Genomic DNA, 18,133 nt, shown 5'->3' with positions numbered 1-18,133 from the left:
TCTGGCTCCTCAGTCGAGAGAAAAGCGAAGGGGTGCAGTTCTTCCCTCGCTACAGATCAAAGTCGCTATCGCCGTCGTCGCTCCCGCCCTTTGCCCTCCTCCGCGCCTCTTCCAGCTTCGTCCCCCTCCGGATCCCGCTCCGCCTCCCGCCGCCCACGAACGCCTGCTCGTCCTCGCTCTCATCGTCGCTCGCGTCATCCTTGTCCCCACGCGGCTTCGTCGGCCGCCCCTCGCCCGCCGCTGCGCCGCCCTTGGTGACGGGCGCGGTTGCGTCGCCGCGCGAGGAGAACTGGGACGAGACGGGCGCTTGGTCGTACCCGACCTTGTTGTGGAAGTCGACGCCGCGGAAGGCGAACAGGATCCGCTCGACGTCTGTTTGGTCCCATGTCAGTTTCAGCTTGCGTCCCCAAAGAGAGGGAGGACAGCGGGACGCACCGCGCAAGGTCGCCTTCATCCCGCCCATGGACCCGAGCCCGACAATCTGCCCCATCATCTGCCCCTTGCGGTACACGAGCATAGTCGGGACGTTCTTGTCCGGGTAGTTTTCGATGCAATGGTCGGCGACGATCGAGACAAACTTGGTCGACGGGTACAGTGACGCGAGCTCGTGAACCAGCGGCATCAGCTTCTTCGACTCGGGGATGCTGTGCGTCAACAAAGATGTAGTCGCATCAGTAGCGAGTCTCGGAAGAGCGCGCTGACCGATAGTGACGACGACGCACCTGTCCTTGAACAAGACGCAGACGACGCCCGTCCCCCATCCCTCGGGCTCGCCCGGCAGCTCCTCGTTACTTGCCTCTGTCACCTCGCGCTTGTAGTCGACCTTTCCGATCGGGTACACGCGCCCGAACCGGCGCTTGCCCAACGTCTCCTTCTCGCGCTCGCGCCGCTTCTCGAGCGCTTCTTCGAGCGCCTGGCGAGAAGTCGCGTCGTCCTTTGCGAGGGAGAGGTCGTCGAGGTCGAGCTCGGAGAGGGTCGGGGAGGGCGGCGCGGGAGGCGGTGATGGCGAGCGAGAGCCGGACGACTCCTTGGGCGGGATGATGCCATGTCGCCGGAGCGCGTCGTTGAACTCGGTGTCTTCCTCGTAGTTGATCGGCGCCTGTGAGCCGCTTCGAACGTTAGCATTCGCGGGTTCTGGAGCGCCGGGCTGGGACTGACCATGTCGTCGCAGCAGGTGGGGGAAGCGGAGGAGTGGGAGCAGCGGGCGGCGCTTGAGCAGCTCTGTGAGGTACCTCAGCGGCACTAGGTGGCCTGGAAGAGCTCTTCTGTCACAATGAAGCGACTTGTGTGTGGCGAAGCGACCTGATCAACGCGCAGCGATGGGGTTGTCCTCCTGCGCCCTCGCCCTTTGTCACCTTGCGGGTCCTACGTGACGAGTATGGACCAGTTGAGCTACTGTGAGCGCTTTCATGCCTCGCAACAATCTCCTCGCGCTTTTAAAGCGATCTCATGCTTCTGCTTTTCGCGTCGTGTGCTGCTGTGTCCATCCCTGCAAACCCTGCTGTTGGCTGCATCAGCTCCGACGCAATGCTTTGCTGTCTATCGAAGCCGTGCTGATCAGGCGCCGTCAGAATTGGCATTCGACAGTTGTTGCAGATCGCCGTATCTGTATGCATAAGGTAGGGGCGCCCCTCATTAAAGGCCGCGTGGCCCAATGGCAAGGCGTCTGACTACGACGAGCTTCTAGCTCGACGCTATCAGGAGATTGTGGGTTCGAACCCCATCGTGGTCAAACTTTTTTGGTTCTCCGCTGGGCGAGGCGAACTCTCCTTCTCGCGAGCGCCAGGTAGCCTTTTGCTCTGTGCTGGCTGGCGCAGACAAAGCAGAACCCTCGCAGGTGTTGCCCAGTGCCGCGCAGAGAGCGTCCACGATTCTTTGCAGAACTAAGTCGACGTCCTGTCCGTCGGGACACCTTACCAGTTATCCTTTATCTACGCTCGCCAACGCCCACTGTAGTAGTGCTTACAGGAGTTGCAGAGCAGAGAGGCAGCCACCTCTGCAATTTGCCAACCACAGACGTCAAAAGCGGGGCGTGAGGAAAAGAACGCGGGTTGCACCTCGACGACTCGCCTACTCAGATGTCGACCGCCTCCTTGCCCTCAGCCTTGGCAACGTCCCACAGGTAGCCGAGCTTGCCGAGCGTCTCGCGCACGCTCGACTCGGAGGGGCAGTTTGCGTGGCGGATGTCGGCAAAGAGGCGCTCGCGCTCGGCGCCGGCCCACACCTCGCTGCACGAGTTGTCGGCGAGCGACTGGGGCTCGTCGGGCTCGTCGGGCGCGGTGAAGGGTCCGGCGGGGCGGAGAATCCCGCCGTGGTCCTCGAGCTTGGGCGCGCCGTCGTCGGCATCGGCGTCGTGCGCGCGCGGCGCGGCCTCCTCGGTCCACCGGATGCGGTTGAGCATGAGCTGCTTGTACTTGCGGATCGACTTGGGCCCGCCCTCGACGACGACGAGGCAGAACTTGGGGTTGTGGCAGATGCGCCCCGTCAGGTGCAGGTCGATCGCGTTCTTCTTGACCTTGAACTTGTGCGCCGGGTCGCTCAAGTACCGCACCTTGAACGCCACGGCCTGGATGCCCTTCGACTCGTCCTTGGCGTACTCGTTCTCGCGCTTGTCGCGCCGCTCCTCGGCCGTGAGCTGCCGGTCGGCGTTCTCCTTGACGTGCTTGCGCTCGCGCGCCACCATCTCGCGCCGCACCTGCGCCTCGACCTTGGTCGGGTCGGAGATCGCTTCTTGCGTTAGCACACGCATCATGTTGGAGATCTTGACTGCGGTGGCGGAGAACATGCGAGTCAGAGGCGAGCTCGAGGAGACCGGTCGAGTGGGTGACATCAAGGAACGCACCCTTAGGCGGGTCGAGCGGGAGCAAGCCCATCTTCTGCCGGTCGCGCTTGTCCTGGAGCTCGGCCTGGCGGCGGATGCGGCGCATCTTCTTCATCTCCTTCTTGGTGAGGAACAGCGCCTTCTCCTCGACCTGGATCTTGTCCTGCGGCGCCGGGATCTGGATCGGGTGCTGGACGAGGTGCGTGATGAGGGGCGAGCGGTCGAGGAAGTCGGTCGCGAACGACGCATAGTCCTTTTCGGAGAGGTATCCCTCGTCCCACCACTCGATGTCGGGCGGCGGCGGGCGCCGCACCTTCTTGGCCGTCTCCTCGAGGTCGCTCTGGATGCCCGCCTTCTGCGAGCTCTCGAGGATGCGCCGCTTGAGGTCCTCCATGCGCGCCTCGGCTCGCAGCGCCTCGCCCTTCCGGACAAACGTGCCGGCGGGCTTGAACGCGAACGTCGTGCGCTGCTTGCCCTTGCCCATGTGCGTCTTGCCCGTCGCGCCGACCGAGCCGTAGCCGAGGCGCGCGTCGAAGAACTCGCTCTCCTTGAGCGAGTCGGGCCCGACGTCCGATGTCGAGGCGACAGGCGTGGCCGGGCGAGCGGGCGCGGTTGGCATGCGCGCGTTGGCCTTGGTCGTCGAGAACTTGGGCGCCATGGGCTTGTAGCGGTCCCTTTTTGACGTTGCGGCAGGCGTCGAGCCCATGTCCATAAGAAGCGGGTGCGCTGCCATGCCGAGTCCTCCACGACCGGCGACAGACGGGTCGAGGGTAGGTTCCTTCTTCACGCCCTGGAGCGAGCCAGACTGCGTGGGAGAAGCCAAGTCAGCGAGCGGTTCACGCACATGACTGAGCAGCGGGGAGCAACTCACGAGGTACGGGTTCGCCCTCTGCTCAGCGGCCGCCTTGTTCTTCGCAGCCATCTCGGCAACTTTGCGCTTGGCCTCGGCGATTTTGGCCGCAAGTCCAGGGTCTACGCCAGGAGGCGCTGGACCCGGCGCCGCAGACGGGACGGGGCGCGCAGGCAGACCTGCCGAAGGAGGGGGCGGAGCCGGTGCGGCAGAAGCGGGAGGCGCCGAGGGGATCCCGCCAGCGGTCTTCATAGCGGCGAGCTTTGCCTGGATCTCGGCGCGCTTGGCGGCGATATCGATGGCCGCCTGGCCGCCGGGCGAGGGTGCGCCAGCGGGACGAGGAGGGAGCGAAGCGGAGAAGGGGGCGGGGACAAACGACGGTGCGGCGGGCTGCGTGAGTGCCTCATGAGTACGATACGACACGACGGTATGCACTGGAGAGGACGTACAGCATTGCTGCAGGCGGGGGAATGCAGATCAGGATAGACGGAAGTCAGCGAGTGCATCAAAGCCTTCTCCAGTCTGATTTGCCTGGCTGGCAGCTGCAGGCCCTGCCCTAGCACTCCGGTAGTCCACAAGCGAGCTGCACGCACCCTCGAGGCTTCTTTGCGTCGCGAGGAGACCCCGCTCCCTCGTCTCCGAGCACGTTTGGGCGCTTGCGGTCGCTCATGCTGAGCGTCGAAGTGCTGCGTCAAGCTGTCTGGCCTGTCTGCGCTTCTCGCAAGCTCTTCAAGCAGAGCTGCGGATTGTGGGAAGAGGCGGACCTGCGGCGTGATGGAGGCTCTGCCGGCAACTGCTCCCGTGACCTCGCTGCGGTGGAATGGTGGTGCTTGCTTGTGGCTCGAACGCGCTCCAGCAGCTCGCTACAGACGATCGTGTCGTCCTCAGCGACATCGCTTGCCTGGACGACGCTGTCTCCCTCGAGGCTGCTTCTTGGTCTCAGGCTGTGACTCGTGCGTCTGCCTGCCTGCTGCTCTGCCGTGTCAGTTCGGTCATGCTGAGCACTGTGCTTCTTACTTCAGAGGCACCGAGCGGGCGCCGGGTCATCCGAGGACTCCCACCCGGCGCAGAATTGCCTTCTGTCGCCGTTAGTCGCTGGCTAGGGCATGAGGAATTCGTCGCCGCGCTCCTGGAGGATGGCAGAGTACAGCAGCTGAGTGACGGCGCCTGTTCGGAAGGACGCTACCGCTTGGCTGAGCTGAACGGGCGGGGCGAACTGCTGGTCGTACCGGGTATGATGCCCACCCTTTGCTGCTGAATGTTTCGCCCTCGCTGACCAGTTGGAACTTGGGAGCAGTCGACGGCCACGAGGAAGCCCATCTCTACGCCTCGCTCGACGCCTTCCTCTGGTCCCCGGCCTCCTTCCTTCGCCTCGCTCTGCCCTCGAATGGCGCCCTCCCGACCGGAACCGCCTCCCATACACTACCCGCACCGATCATCCAGGCCGTTGCGTCCGGCGCCGCACACTTTCTCCTCCTCACCTCCATTCCGTCGCCGCAAGTCTTCTCATACGGCGACTCGCGCTACGGCCAGTCCGGGCCATTTGCCTCCTCCTCCTGCGTTCCCTTTCCCGCCGACACGCCAAGCGCCGTCAGCCTAAACCACCTCGAGCACTTTGACGGGCTCTTTCCCGCCGAAGTGGCGTGCGGAGCGTTCCACTCGGCGGTGCGAACGAGGGACGGGAGCGTGTATGTCTTTGGCTCGAACAAGGAGGGGCAGTTAAGTGTCTTGAACGAGGAGGTGGGAGCAGGGGGAGGCGAGCCAGAGTTGCTGGAGTTGCCAGACGACGCAGGGAACGAGGGCGACGAGGTGCGCCAGGTGGCGTGCGGCGCGCATCACACGGTCGTACTCATGCAGAGTGGGCAAGTGTGGGTGACAGGATTGAGTGCGTCCGCTTTCGCTCCCTACAAAGACTGCACACACTCGACTCACGCGCAGCCGCCCCAGACGACGAAGGGCAACTCGGCTTCGGCCACACGGAGCGCCGGCACGGTTTCGTGCGGAATCATGCAGCAGAGCAGATGGTGCGGTCGAGGAATCTTGCAGTCTCGCGCATCGTGTGTAGCCGCTCCAACACGTTCTTCGAGCTCTCTCCATCGACAGAGCCGCAACATTAGGCTCGTTCTGCGAAATGCTGCATTGCGCACCATGCGAGAGATACTGCGATATGAAGTCCAGGGAAAAGAGAGAAGCGACGGGCACCGCGGTGCCTTCTACGTACACAACCGGGGGAAGAGGGAGGGAGGGTCGGGCGCTCCTTTACGCAAAGCCGATGAGGCCCTGCGACTCGAGCATGAGGATAATTTGCTGAACGGCCGTCAGCACGGTCTGCTTGCTCAGGTCGACGACGAGATCAGCCTGTACAGAAGGAGGAGATCAGCGAGAGGGCCGGAGCGGCGACGGCGCATTCCCGGATCATCAGAACCGGCGCGCTCTCATGCGCCAACGCGCAACAAACGAGAAAGACCAACGCACGTCCTCGGGGATCTCGTACTTGTCGTCGATGCCCGTGAAGCCCTTGATCTGGCCGGCGCGCGCGCGCGCGTACACGCCGCGGCGGTCCGTCTTCTCGCAGTGCTCGAGCGGGGTCGCGACGTGGACGAGGAAAAAGTTGCCGCCGCCGGCGCCGCCGTTCTGGACAATGTGGGCCTTGGCCGCCTTGCGCGAGTGGTCGTACGGCGCGATCGGGGTCGCGATGACGGCGGCGCCGGCGCGCGAGAGCTCGGCGGCGACAAAGGCGAGGCGCTGGAGGTTCTTGTGGCGCTCCTCGGGCGCAAAGCCGAGCTCGGCACTGAGCTCGGAGCGGATCGTGTCGCCGAGGAGGAGCGAGACGGAGCGGCCGGCCTGCTGCTGGAACTGCGACTCGAGCGCCTTGGCGATCGCGTTGGCGCCAGAGTTGACGTATCCCGACAGGATGATGGTGAAGCCCTGGCGCGACTTGGCCGGGTACGACTCGCGGAGGACCTTGACGACCGCCTCGTACGAGAACCAGTCGGGGATGGCCGCGCCCGTCTTGAGGCGGCGGCGGAGCTCGGTGCCCGAGATGTCGGCCGTGACGGTGCCCTTGGGGATCTCGTCGACGGGCTGGTAGATGTCCTGGTCGGGGATGTAGCTCATCATCTGGAACGGCACCATCTCGATGCCGAGCTCGTCCTTGTACTGCGTGACGAGCTCCTGCGCGTCGTACGGGCCGTAAAAGTCCTTGCCCTGCGAGTTCTTGCCCGGGCCGGCGTGGTCGCGGCCGACGATGAAGTGCGTCGCGCCAAAGTTCTTGCGGATGATGGCGTGCCACACGGCCTCGCGCGGGCCGCCCATGCGCATCGCGAGCGGGAGGAGCGCGAGCGCAGCCATGCCCTTCGGGTAGGTGCGGATGATGGCCTCGTAGACGCGGACACGGGTAAAGTGGTCGACATCGCCCGGCTTGGTGAGGCCGACGACGGGGTGGACGAGGACGTTGGCGCGCTGCTGGCGAGCGGCGCGGACAGTGAGCTCGCGGTGGGCGCGGTGCATGGGGTTGCGGGTCTGGAAGGCAACGACACGGCTCCACGAGAGCTTGTTGAAGTAGGCGCGGAGCTCGGCGGGAGTGTCTGCGGACGAGCAGGGTCAGAGGGTGCACGTGGTCCTCCGGGCGAGCTCGTAGCACGCACAGCGGAGCTCGACGTAGTCGTAGTGCTCGGGCGCGTTGACGGCCTGAACGGTGCCGCCGACGTAGAAGTCCTTGACGGTGTTGTGGAGGTACGAGACGGCAGGGTGCGCCTTGTCGTCGGCACCGAAGACCTTCTCGGCCTCGTTGGCCTTGTTGGGCTTGTAGATGGACGAGACTGTGTGGTGATGCGGTCAGATTTGGCTTTCGCGGGCGAGAGCGCGTGATGGGTACGCACCGGTGAGGATGGCGAGAGGGGCCTCGTCACGCGAGTCGCGGAGGGTGACGCGCGCGCCCTCGGCAAGCTTGAGCGAGTCGATCTGCTCCTGCGAGACGTCGAGGGTGATGGGCATGGGGAAGAGGGCGCCGTTGGCGAGGCGGAGAGTCTCGACGACGCTGCGGACCCAGCGGTGTGAGCAATTGCACGGCGTCGAGCGGGTCCCGGGGCAGCGCACCTCTCGTAGTCCTCCTTGCCCATGAAGCCCTCGAGGGGCGAGAAGCCACCGTTGAGGATGAGCTCGAGGTCGCACAGCTGGCGCTCCGTCAGGCGGAGGTCGACGAGCTGCTCCGACTCGGCGACGAGCTGCTGCTTGATCGGCGCATCGCGCACGTGGAGGTCCTTGAGGACACCGCCGTGGGGAGAATTGGCCTGCCCGCAGGTACGCGGGTGCGGTGATGGGTGGGACGAGCAAGAGCGAGGCGGAGCAAGGCGAGGATGCAAAGAAAGTGCGGACGGGCGGGCAGCGGTCTGGTCAGCTCTGCGCTCGCTGCTGCTGGATAGATGCACGGCGTACCATGTCTGCTGCTTCGGCTCGGAGGGCTTGGAGGGGGACAAGGGAGCGTCGCCGCGGTGCTTTCCTCGGACACTCGTCCTCGCACGCCATACCCGTCTGAGACATGCGTGGTCAGCCGCGCGGAAGAGCACGCAACAGCTTGGCACCTGTGCGTTGTCTGCACAGCCATTGCCACCTTCCCACGTCCCGCATGCACGGTCTACTGCGCTGTGTCAAGGTTTTTCGAAAATTGGCTGCACCGAGACTGCACCGTCAAGTCGCCGTCCTGTGGCTCGTGCGCTCCCGCGGATGCTTCTATGTTCCATTGAATTGCAGTAGGGGCTCGCACGCCGCATCTGGCAGCCTGCGACGACGGCGACGTGCACGACCTTCTCAAGCCGCTTTCTCTCCCTCGCGCACACGCGCTTGCTTGCATGCAGTTTCTCGATAAGTTTCTGATGAGTAACGGGGCCATAATTTGTCTCGACCGACCGTCACGCCATCGCGGACGCTGGGCAGCAGCACGCTCTCGAGTCCGTCGTGCCGCATGCGACCCAGCTGTTGAGCCTGTCGTTCACTCGCGTTAGGCATGAGCTTGCCGGCCTGCAATGCACCAAGGTCGGTCGGCAGGGGCGGGAGTCACCCCCATCGCCCCATCTCTGGCGGACGACTGCACCGCCGGCCGGGCACGGTCCTTGACTTGATGCGCCGCGCCGAGCGGGCACAGAAGGACGCGGCGAAAAGCTCGAGGGAAGGCTCGAGAACGAGCGACGTAATGCGCCGAACAGAGGGTCGGCTAGTGCCCAGCAAAGACGGAATGGAGCCCGCGAGAGTCGCTGCGAAAGCCATGGTTGTGTAGGCGAGGTGCGACGGTCCGGCGCCGCAGCGAGGGAGGGGAGCAAGATCGCCGTACCATACAGACGCATGTACAAGCGCAGGACGACTATGAGAGTGTGCCAGCAGAGCCGGCGGTGCAGTCCACAGAGAAGACGTGCCGTCGGTCTGTTGTGCGTCCGCCGCGTAGGGTTGTGACACGCAGCACAAGCAGGGAAAGAACTGCAGCGAGATGGCAAGCGCACGTCCTTCCTGCAGCTGCGTGCAGGAGGGCAGAGGAACAGAGGCGGTGGGAAGCAAAGCAAAAGCGAAGCCGACGCATCTTCCGCCCCCCTCCTCACTCACCGAACTCCTTCTCCCCGACCCAATCCGCGCAAGAAAGAGCCCCCTCGTGATCGTCGCAAGAGCACAAACCAAGTCATACAAGAACTCCCTCCTGCTCCTCCTCACCTCATCCCTCTCCTCACTCCCTCACGCCCAAATGTCGCTAAACCCTCCCACGTCCTTCGCACCTCCCGTCGTCGTCATCGTCGCTGTGCTCGCGCTCGACCCCCAGATATCCGCCCCCGCGCTCGAGTAGGACGGGGGACCCCCGCCCGTGGAGGACGCCGCCGAGTTCGACGACGAGGTAAAGGCGCCAAAGTCGGCAAACGGGTCGGGCTTGCTCCCCTGCGCCTGTGCCGGTGCCGGCGCCGAAGCGCCCCAAATTCCGCCCCCCGCTCCCGCTCCTCCGCTCGAGCCCCAAGGGTCGCTCGCCGCAGCAACGGCAGGCGGCGGGCCTGCGGAAAAGTCGCCAAAGCCTCCCGCTGCTGCTGCGCCCCAGCCGTTCGACGAAGACGACTCGCTCGCGCCCCCGCCGCCGCCGCCGAAACTGAGCCCTGCGAGTCCGCCCGTCAAGCCGCCCATGGATGATGATGCGCCGCCGCCCCCGCTCTGCGAGTGCGCGTGCGAAGGAGGAGGAGCGGGCCGCGCGGACGGGGGTGGGGCGGCGTTGAAGAGCGAGAGGATGTCGGCTTTCGGGTCGCGCTTCGGGACGGGCGCAGCTGCGGAGGAGGCGGAGGGGGCGGAGGGGTTCGAGGGCGAGGGCGCGGGCGCGGGCGCGTCAAAGTCGAGGTCGAAGAGGGACGCTTCGGGCTTGGGGGGCTTGGCGGCGCGCGCAGAGGACGAGGGTGCGCTGCTCGAAGAGGAGAAGAGGTCGACCGAGGTGGTTGCGGCGGACTTGCGCGAAGGGGCGGGGGTGGGAGAGGCGGAGGTGGGTGCCGGAGGGGCGGACTCGGCGGGCTGGCGGGCGTTGCGCGTCAGGAACGGATTCAAAAAGGAGAATCAGAGGGGAGGGGAGGCGACGTACGGCGGCACCATTGTCGAGCGATTCGGGCTCGGGTCGCGGGCCGTCCATCGCCCAGCGCTTCATCTCGTACTTGCTGCGGATGAAGCTCTCGATTTTGCTGCGTGCGCGCGGGCAGCCGGGTCAGCAGGGCGACGGTGGGACAGGGAGGGCTGCGCGGAGAGAGAGGGACGCAACTGGTCGGGGGGCATGTGGCCGGGCTTGAGGTGGGCCTCCCAGTAGAGGTTCACGCGGCGGTTGCCCCAGCGGCGCATGGTCTCGAGCTGGTCCTGGGTCCAGGTGTCGAGGTCGATGGAGCGGACGCGCGAGATGTGGACGCCGAGGCCGCGGTGGATGCCGCTGCAGCGGAGACACATGAACAGGCCGAGGTTGACGGACGCCCACCGCGGGTCTGGAGGGCCGGGGGAGGTGAGTTCAGGCAGTACTGGGTCTGGGTGGGCGGGGCGGGCGGCGCACCGTTGCGCTTGCAGTCTGCGCAGACCTTGTTGTCGGGGAGCTTGAGGAGGGCGCGGAGGGTCTCCTGGTTGCGCTTGGTCTCGCTCGCCGACTGGGTGTAGCGCTGGGACATGGCTCGGTGCGGGGAGGGTGCTCGGCTGTGCGGGATCGGACGGAGAGGGGAGGTTGGTGCGGACGCGGGTCCGGTGAGGCGTGGAGGCGGCGAGGACGAGACGCGCGAGTGGGGCGAGTCGGGGGCTGGGCAGGGTGCGTGGGAGCGTGTGTAGCGATCAGCAGAGCACAGTCGAGTCTAGCGTGTCGCTGCTCCGGCTGACACAAGCGAGGTGGACCCGGGTCGGCAGCACCGTACGGGCCTCCCTCCCCTCTCGACCGCGTGCTGCCCGCGAGGACATGGCGCGACCAGCCGAGTTGGACAGCGGAGACGACTTTGTGTACCTCGCGTACCCGCCGACGCTCCTCTGCCCGATCTGCGTGCAAGTCCGCCCTCCGCTCGTCCCCACCTCGCGTCCATCCCGACCCGACGCTCACTCACCGCTCTCCCCCGCCCCCGCAGAGGCCCGCTCAGCGACCCCGTCCAGACCCCGCAATGCCAGCACCTCTTCTGCCGCCCCTGCCTCGCCCGCGCTCTCGAGTCAGCCGCCCTCTGCCCCGTCGACCGCTCCCCGCTCCATCACATCGACTCCTGCACAGCCCCGCCCAGGCCCATCCGCCAGCTCCTCGACGACCTCGCCGTCCAGTGCGCCCACCCAGCCTGCCGCAAGCAACTCCGCCTCGAAGAGTGGCCCGCCCATGCCCGCGCCTGTCCCGCTCGCAACCCGCCAACGGCCGACTCGGACAGCGCTGAACGCGACGAGACCTCTGCCGGCGACGACGCAGAGCCACCGTCGAAGCAGTGCGACCTGTGCCACGCCGACCTCGCCGCACAAGACGTCGACGTGCGCCTCTCGTTCAGCTCTTTCGCATCCTGCACTCGCACTGACCGGCCCTCGCGCAGTCGCACCCGTCCGTCTGCCCCGCCGTCCCGCTCCCCTGCGCCTACTGCACCCTGCACCTCGCGCGCGCGTCGCACCCCGCCCACCTCCAGCACTCGTGCCCGCTCGTCCCGCTCCCGTGCCCGCACGCCGCGCACGGCTGCCCCTTCGCCGGCCCGCGCGCCCAGCTCCACGACGAGCACCTCGCGTCCGAGTGCGCCTACGAGCCCATCCGCGCGTGCCTCGAGCGCTACGACGCCCTCGTCCTCGAACTCGAGGCCGACAACTGGGCGCTGCGCAAGAGGGTAAACCGCGCAGAGGACCGGCTCGCGCACGTAGAGCACTCGCTCGACGCGCTCCGCACCACGCTCGGGACCGACTTCTTCCCTCCGTCTCTCTCTCCCGCTCCCGCGCGTCCTTCGAGTCCCAGCAGCAGCAGCAGCAAGCGTCCTCGCTCGCGCCCCTCCTCTCCCTCCCCCTCCGTCCCCCCGCTCCCCTCGCAGCTCTCGACCCTCCGCGCCTCACACACGCACCTCTCGTCGTCCCTCCACGCGCTCGAGCACGCCCACCTGCACCAGTCGCACGACCTCGCCGCGCTCCGCGCCCAGCTCGCCGGCGTCCGCCTGCACGTCGCAGACTGGATCATGCTCGATCGCAGGCGAGGAGGGGCCTACGGTCCTCCCGGAGCGGGAGCGGGGGTCGGGATGCAGAGGCGCGTGTCGGACGAGAGCGCGGGCGACCTCCCCCCGGGAGGAGCGGGAGAAGGCGGCGGCGGAGAGGACGACGGCGCCCCACCGCTCGGGCCGTATCTCCCTCCCCTCCTCGGCGGTCGCGCAGCACTGCCGACGCCGCCCGGGCAGTACGGCCCCCGATACGGCTCCAGCAGCAGCGGCGGCGTCCTCGGGTACCCGCCGCCGAGCGGCAGCGTCGCTGGGGGGTGGTACGGCGCCCCGGTCGGCCCCGTCGCGGCGGGAGAGTATCCGTACGCGCCGCTGCCGCCGAGCACGCTGCTCGGGCAGGCGTATGCGAGGGGCCCGGGAGGGCCGCTTGCCGGGGTCGGGGCGCATGGGGCGGTCAAGCTGTAGCGAGGGGAAAAAGGCTGCCTCTCTGTCTCTCGGTTCCTTGCGCCAGTGTGTCTGAGGAAGGCAAGACGGATACTTGCATGATTGGAACGCAGGAGGGAGAGGGAAGAAAGGAAGGGGAGCTAGAGCTAGAAGCTGCGGCAAGTCTACGGCAACACGAGCGTGTCTACGCACGCACGAGCGTGAGGACGACCTTTTCGTCGCCGACCTCCTGCTCCTCCTCGATGACGACCTCGCGGCCCTGCTCGAGCTCTGCGCGCGGCCGCGGGCTCTTCTTGAGCGTCTTGCGAATCACGTCGGCGCTCGCGGCCATAATGTCCTCGAGCTCCTGTCCGACGCCGGCCGCAAACGAGTAAAAGACGTCAATGTCGTCGGTCGCGACGAGGCCGGCCTTTTTGCGCAGGCGCTGCACGCGGTTGACGACCTCGCGCGCCGTGCCCTCCTGCTCGAGTTCGGGCCGCTTGCGGCAGTCGAGCAGCACGACCACGTCGTTGTTCGTGTGCGTCTCGTACTGCGCGTCCGACTGCGCCGCCTGCGCCCCGGCGAGGTCGACGTACCGCGTCGCCGTGAGGTCGCCCGCGACGAGCTCGACGCCGTCGACCGTGATCGAGCCCGTCGCGAGGTACGCCTTGACGTCGTCGCTCGCGACGGTCGGGAGCGCCTTTTTGACGCGCGCGAGGTCCTTGCGCAGCTTGCGCCCGAGGACGGCATAGTCGGCGTCGGCGCGGAACTTGATCCCGCACCGCTGCTCGTCCGACGTAAACACGACGCTGCGCACGTTGAGCTCCTGCTCGACGTAGGGGAGCAGGCTCGCGACGTCGTCGAGGTACTCCTGCGACGGGTGGAACACGACGAGCTCGGCGAGCGGCGTCTTGAGCGGGATCACCATGCGCTCGCGCACCGTGCGGCCGAGCTCGATCACGGCCTGCAGGCGCGACACCTGCCGCTCGATCACCGGGTCAAAGTACTCGGCGCGCGCGTGCGGGAACGCGAGGAAGTGCAGCGACCGCAGGTCGTCGCCGACCGCGAGCGACGCCTCGTCGGCCGGGAAGAACGGCCGCAGGCCCTGGTAGATGTTCTCCGTCACGAAGGGCGTGAACGGCGCGAGCGTGCGCACGAGCGTGAACAGCGTCTCGAAGAGCGTGTTGAGCGCGTGCGTCGTGTCCTCGAGGCCGTTCTCGCCCTTGAGGCGGCGGCGGTTGAACCGGATGTACCAGTTGGTCAGCTCGTCGATGAGGTTGAGCATCTGCGCGACGACCGTGTACAGGCGGTACGCTGCGAGAGCATCGAGGGTGAGATTCCGGACGGCCGAGGAAGCAGATTGGGGGGCAACGCACACTCCATCTCGGTCTTGACGAGCTGGATGAGCGTCTGGCAGCGCGCGAGAATCCAGCGGTCCATGACGTTCTTGCTGCCGAGCGACTTGGGGTCGTACTTGAAGTCGACGCCCTGCTCCTTCTTGAGGAGCGCGGCCTGGCCGAGGAAGAAGCGGAACGAGTTGAGGAGCGGGAGGAGCACGTGCGACACGACGTCCTTGACGCCCTCCTCCTTGAACCGGAGCGAGTCGCCGCGCACGACGGGCGAGTTGATAAGGAAGAGGCGGAGCGCGTCGGCGCCGTACCGGTCGACGATGAGCGTCGGGTCCGGGTAGTTCTTGAGCGACTTGGACATCTTCTTGCCGTCGGCCGCGAGGACGTGACCGCAGACGATGAGGTTCTTCCAGGGCGCCGTGCCAAAGAGGTGCGTCGAGAGGACGAGGAGCGTGTAGAACCACCCGCGCGTCTGGTCCATCGCCTCCGAGATGAAGTCGGCCGGGAACGAGCCCTCGAACTTCTCCTTGTTCTCAAAGGGGTAGTGCACCTGCGCGTACGGCATGCTGCGGGGCGGACAGATGTGTGAGCCGAGTGCCAATTCGCAAGCAGGAAGACCGCGCTCACCTGCCCGACTCGAACCAACAGTCAAAGACCTCCTCGACGCGCTTGAGCGTGCCCTTGCCCTGCTTGGACGGGATCGTGATGTGGTCGATCTTGTCGCGGTGCAGGTCCGTGATGCCCGTCACGCCCGACAGCTTCTCGAGCTCCTCGATCGACGAGATGCAGACGATCTGTGGCAAAGACTCGTCAGGTCGAGCCCACATAGAGGGGTGCAAGTCAAGCAAGCGCAAGCGAGACGAGCGTTCTTACCTCCTCGTAGTCGTCGCTGGCCCACAGCGGGAGCGGCGTGCCCCAGTAGCGGTTCCTCGACACGTTCCAGTCGCGGGCGTTTTCGAGCCAGTTCTGGAAGCGGTGCTCGCCGACCGACGCGGGCACCCACCGCGTCGCCTTGTTGTTGGCGACGAGCTCGTCCTGGTGCCCCTGTACGCGGACGAACCAGACGGGGATGGCGCGGTAGATGAGGGGAGTGCCGGAGCTGTAGGCAGGTCGAGAGTCAGCTCGAGAGGTAGAGGACAGACGAAGGGAGGAGGACGGACCGCCAGCAGAAGGGGTACGAGTGGGTGAGGGTAGTCGCAACGACCATCTTGCCCTGCGCCTTGAGGTGCTTGATGATGACCTTGTCGGCGTCCTAGGGTGTGATACAAGTGTGAGTGACTTGCAACGGGCCACGAACAAAGCAATCGAATGCTGGCAATTTCGCCAAGCGCGGCGACGCCGACTCACCTTGACATACATGCCCTTGAAGTCAGTCACGTCGTCCGTGTAGACACCCTTCTCGTCGATCGGGCACGGCGGCATCTCGTCCTTCGAGACGATGCCGTTCTCGACGGCGATGCGGTGGTCGTCGTCACCGAACGCGGGCGCCTGGTGAACGATACCCGTGCCGGACGAGTCGGTTACATACTTGTCGCAGACGACGCGGAAGGCGCGGCCGGCGTACTGTGCGGAAGCGGAACGCGAATCAGTGAGAAGAGCGTGACAGCAGAAGGTGCGAAGGGGATGTGACGTACGCGCTCCTTGAAGTACGGGAACAGCGGCTCGTACGTCTTGCCCACGAGGTCGGTACCCTTGTACTTCTCGAGCACCTCGAACTTCTTCTCCTTGCGCGCCTTGGCGACGTCCTTGTACAGCGTCGAGAGGAGGTTGTCGCACAGGATGTAGTTGGCGTCGCGCTCGACGTCGTGGATCTTCACGTAGCTGAGCTCGGGGTGCACGCAGAGGGCGAGGTTGGAGGGGAGGGTCCAAGGGGTGGTCGTCCAGGCGAGGAAGGACGTTTTGGGGTCGTCGACGAGGGTGAAGGCGACAGTGACTGCGAGCAAGGCGAGTGAGTCCGTGCAAGTTGTGCGTATGTGTGATTCGTCGCAGGACGCACCGGCGGGGTCCTGCACGTCCTTGTAGGCCTGGCCGGCCTCGAAGTTGGACAGCGGGGTCGTGCAGCCCGTCGTGTACGGCATGACCTTGAGGCCGCGGTAGACGAGGTCCTTCTTCCACAGCTGACCGAAGACCCACCACACCGACTCCATGAAGCTCGTGTTGAGCGTCTTGTAGTCGTTGTCAAAGTCAATCCACCGCCCGAGGCGCTCGACCGTCTTGCGCCACTCGCCCGCGTACCGCATGACAATGGCGCGGCACTCGGCGTTGTACTTGTCGATGCCCATCGCCATGACGTCCGCCTTGGACGTGATGCCGAGCTTCTTGTCAATCTCGTGCTCGACGGGGAGGCCGTGCGTGTCCCAGCCGAAGCGGCGCTCGACGTAGAAGCCGTTCTGATGCCAGAAACGCGTCACGACGTCCTGTAGATATACCGGGTCAGTAGCGGCAAGTGATGCAGAGCAAAGTCGGCTGGCTCTGGAATCCGTAGATCCGCGCGACGGCACTCGCCCGGACTGCGGGCCCTCTCTCGCAGCGACCGAGAGAGCTTCTCCGATTCGCTCACCTTGACAGTGCCCATGAGGACTGCACAGCGGAAGGAAAGGCATTAGCCGCCGGATTGTGCGGTTGCACAAGCTCGTGTGCCCTTCGAAAAGAAAGTCGAGACGCACTGTGACCGTGATGCGGCAAGCCGGTCGCGAAGGGCGGGCCATCGAAGAAGGTGTAGGGCGCCGCCTCGCGGTCCTGCGACTGCTGGACACTGGTGCGGAACTGGAGGTGGTCGGAGAAAGGGTCAGCGAGAGCAGAGGGCGGAGGTTGGGCGAGTGTCAGAGAAAGCCAGAACGCACTGCATCAATCTCCTTCCAGTAGCTGCGTGCATAGACAAGGCCGTCAGTGGTCTGAGTAAGCGATGCGGTCGAGAGGAAGGAAGTCAAGGAGGACGCACTTGAGCGTCTTCTCCTCCTCCTTGGGGAACGAGAACGAGGCGGTGAGGTCGTGCGCCGGGAAGACGGCGTCCGGGTTGGTCGGCGCGGGCGCAGTCATGGCGAGAGCGGTGGAAGCGGGTCGGGGAGGAAGTGCGGAGGGAGAGGCGAGCTCTTGTGCAGCGAGGTTGCGTCGGGCGGACTTGACGAGATGAGGCGGCGAGTCTGACTACGTGCGTTTATGCTCTTGGTAGCTCGAGCAGTGCTCGCAAGCGATGGTGCCGCAGGGAGAGCCGCTCTGTGGGTTTCTCGAAAGAGAGGCTGACAGGACCGGGATCGGGGGATCGCGGCTCTTGATCGTCCGAGCGAGGCTGCGCAGGTGCTGCTCGTGTCCGTGCGGCTTTGTCACGACCGGCGGGAGCGAGCGAGGCAGGCGGCGGGCAAGGAGCTTTCCGCGCCCGTTCTGTCGTTCCGGCGGTCCTCCGCTCTCTCGGGGCCTGGACGCCACTGGCTTGACTCTCTAGAGGTATGAGACAATGCTAGAAGGTACGCGGGGCTCGCCAATGCAAACCGCGGAGTCACCGAAGGTAGAGTCAACTGTTCCTCCCTGACTTCCCCCTCTTCGCGCCGCCTCGTGTTGCTCCTTTGTCAGGCTCTGCGCGACGGGTCGTGTCGGTCCTGCGCATGGCACGTGTTGAAGCAGAGCAACGATCGAACGCAGAGACGCTCTCGCGAAGGTACGAGCGGCCGCTGTTCGCGAACGTAAGGACATGGGTGCACAACGGGCGACCTCCCGCATTTCAGGCCGTAGCAAGCCGCACAGCACACGCGCAAAATACCTGTAGCACGTACACGCGTCGTCTGCCCTCCTTCAGGCGAGTGGCGGTGAGGGAAGGCGATGACAGGGTGAGCACAACGGCCGGGTGGCGGCGACAGCACGAGGTTGCGCCGGTCGAGTCGGCAGTCAGCTCTCAAGAAGCCGTGCTGCTCAGCGGACCAATCTAGAGCCTCGCTCGCGTGAGCGGACGGTGTGGTCAACGGTGAGCTCGCGGCGTGCAGCTCTCGCTCCGACGAATCTCGCCTCCTCGCGTCGCGCCCGCCTGGACCGCTCAGCAAAGGTTCGTAGCGCA

The 18,133-nt window shown here is 65.8% G+C and overlaps 6 protein-coding genes across 6 annotated transcripts; 1 reads left to right on the top strand and 5 right to left on the bottom strand.

Annotated features, from left to right (window-relative positions):
- Positions 1–49: 49 nt before the first annotated feature.
- On the bottom strand, positions 50–1,161 carry PLP2 (Plp2p; the record flags this gene model as incomplete). Its single annotated transcript, XM_076651191.1, has 4 exons — positions 50–372; positions 436–644; positions 723–1,099; positions 1,159–1,161. The coding sequence occupies 4 exons, from the start codon at positions 1,159–1,161 to the stop codon at positions 50–52; spliced, it is 912 nt and encodes a 303-aa protein (XP_076503226.1).
- Positions 1,162–2,074: 913 nt separating this feature from the next.
- PRP3 (U4/U6-U5 snRNP complex subunit PRP3) lies at positions 2,075–4,341 on the bottom strand (the record flags this gene model as incomplete). The annotated part of the gene is made up of 5 exons (XM_076651190.1): positions 2,075–2,766; positions 2,843–3,626; positions 3,693–4,061; positions 4,121–4,127; positions 4,265–4,341. 5 exons carry the CDS (start codon positions 4,339–4,341, stop codon positions 2,075–2,077), a joined length of 1,929 nt encoding a protein of 642 aa, XP_076503225.1.
- Positions 4,342–5,930: 1,589 nt separating this feature from the next.
- On the bottom strand, positions 5,931–8,111 carry MET3 (sulfate adenylyltransferase; the record flags this gene model as incomplete). The annotated part of the gene is made up of 6 exons (XM_076651189.1): positions 5,931–6,029; positions 6,147–7,258; positions 7,319–7,492; positions 7,553–7,710; positions 7,770–7,963; positions 8,109–8,111. 6 exons carry the CDS (start codon positions 8,109–8,111, stop codon positions 5,931–5,933), a joined length of 1,740 nt encoding a protein of 579 aa, XP_076503224.1.
- Positions 8,112–9,392: 1,281 nt separating this feature from the next.
- On the bottom strand, positions 9,393–10,834 carry JCM10292_001410 (ADP-ribosylation factor GTPase-activating protein; the record flags this gene model as incomplete). Its single annotated transcript, XM_076651188.1, has 4 exons — positions 9,393–10,202; positions 10,270–10,366; positions 10,444–10,657; positions 10,723–10,834. 4 exons carry the CDS (start codon positions 10,832–10,834, stop codon positions 9,393–9,395), a joined length of 1,233 nt encoding a protein of 410 aa, XP_076503223.1.
- A 278-nt stretch (positions 10,835–11,112) lies between these two features.
- JCM10292_001409 (uncharacterized protein) lies at positions 11,113–12,778 on the top strand (the record flags this gene model as incomplete). The annotated part of the gene is made up of 3 exons (XM_076651187.1): positions 11,113–11,195; positions 11,276–11,657; positions 11,717–12,778. 3 exons carry the CDS (start codon positions 11,113–11,115, stop codon positions 12,776–12,778), a joined length of 1,527 nt encoding a protein of 508 aa, XP_076503222.1.
- Positions 12,779–12,941: 163 nt separating this feature from the next.
- Positions 12,942–17,124, bottom strand: ILS1 (isoleucine--tRNA ligase ILS1; the record flags this gene model as incomplete). The annotated part of the gene is made up of 12 exons (XM_076651186.1): positions 12,942–14,050; positions 14,113–14,651; positions 14,713–14,879; positions 14,959–15,184; positions 15,246–15,337; positions 15,433–15,648; positions 15,720–16,018; positions 16,082–16,502; positions 16,646–16,665; positions 16,752–16,851; positions 16,929–16,950; positions 17,027–17,124. The coding sequence occupies 12 exons, from the start codon at positions 17,122–17,124 to the stop codon at positions 12,942–12,944; spliced, it is 3,309 nt and encodes a 1,102-aa protein (XP_076503221.1).
- Positions 17,125–18,133: the final 1,009 nt, after the last annotated feature.

Source organism: Rhodotorula paludigena (assembly GCF_050403205.1).
Source record: "Rhodotorula paludigena JCM10292 DNA, Rt_paludigena_JCM10292v1_ctg47, whole genome shotgun sequence".
Lineage (NCBI taxonomy): Eukaryota > Fungi > Basidiomycota > Microbotryomycetes > Sporidiobolales > Sporidiobolaceae > Rhodotorula > Rhodotorula paludigena.
Note: the sequence above shows the minus strand (reverse complement) of the source record. Positions and strands in the feature narration are given on the sequence as shown.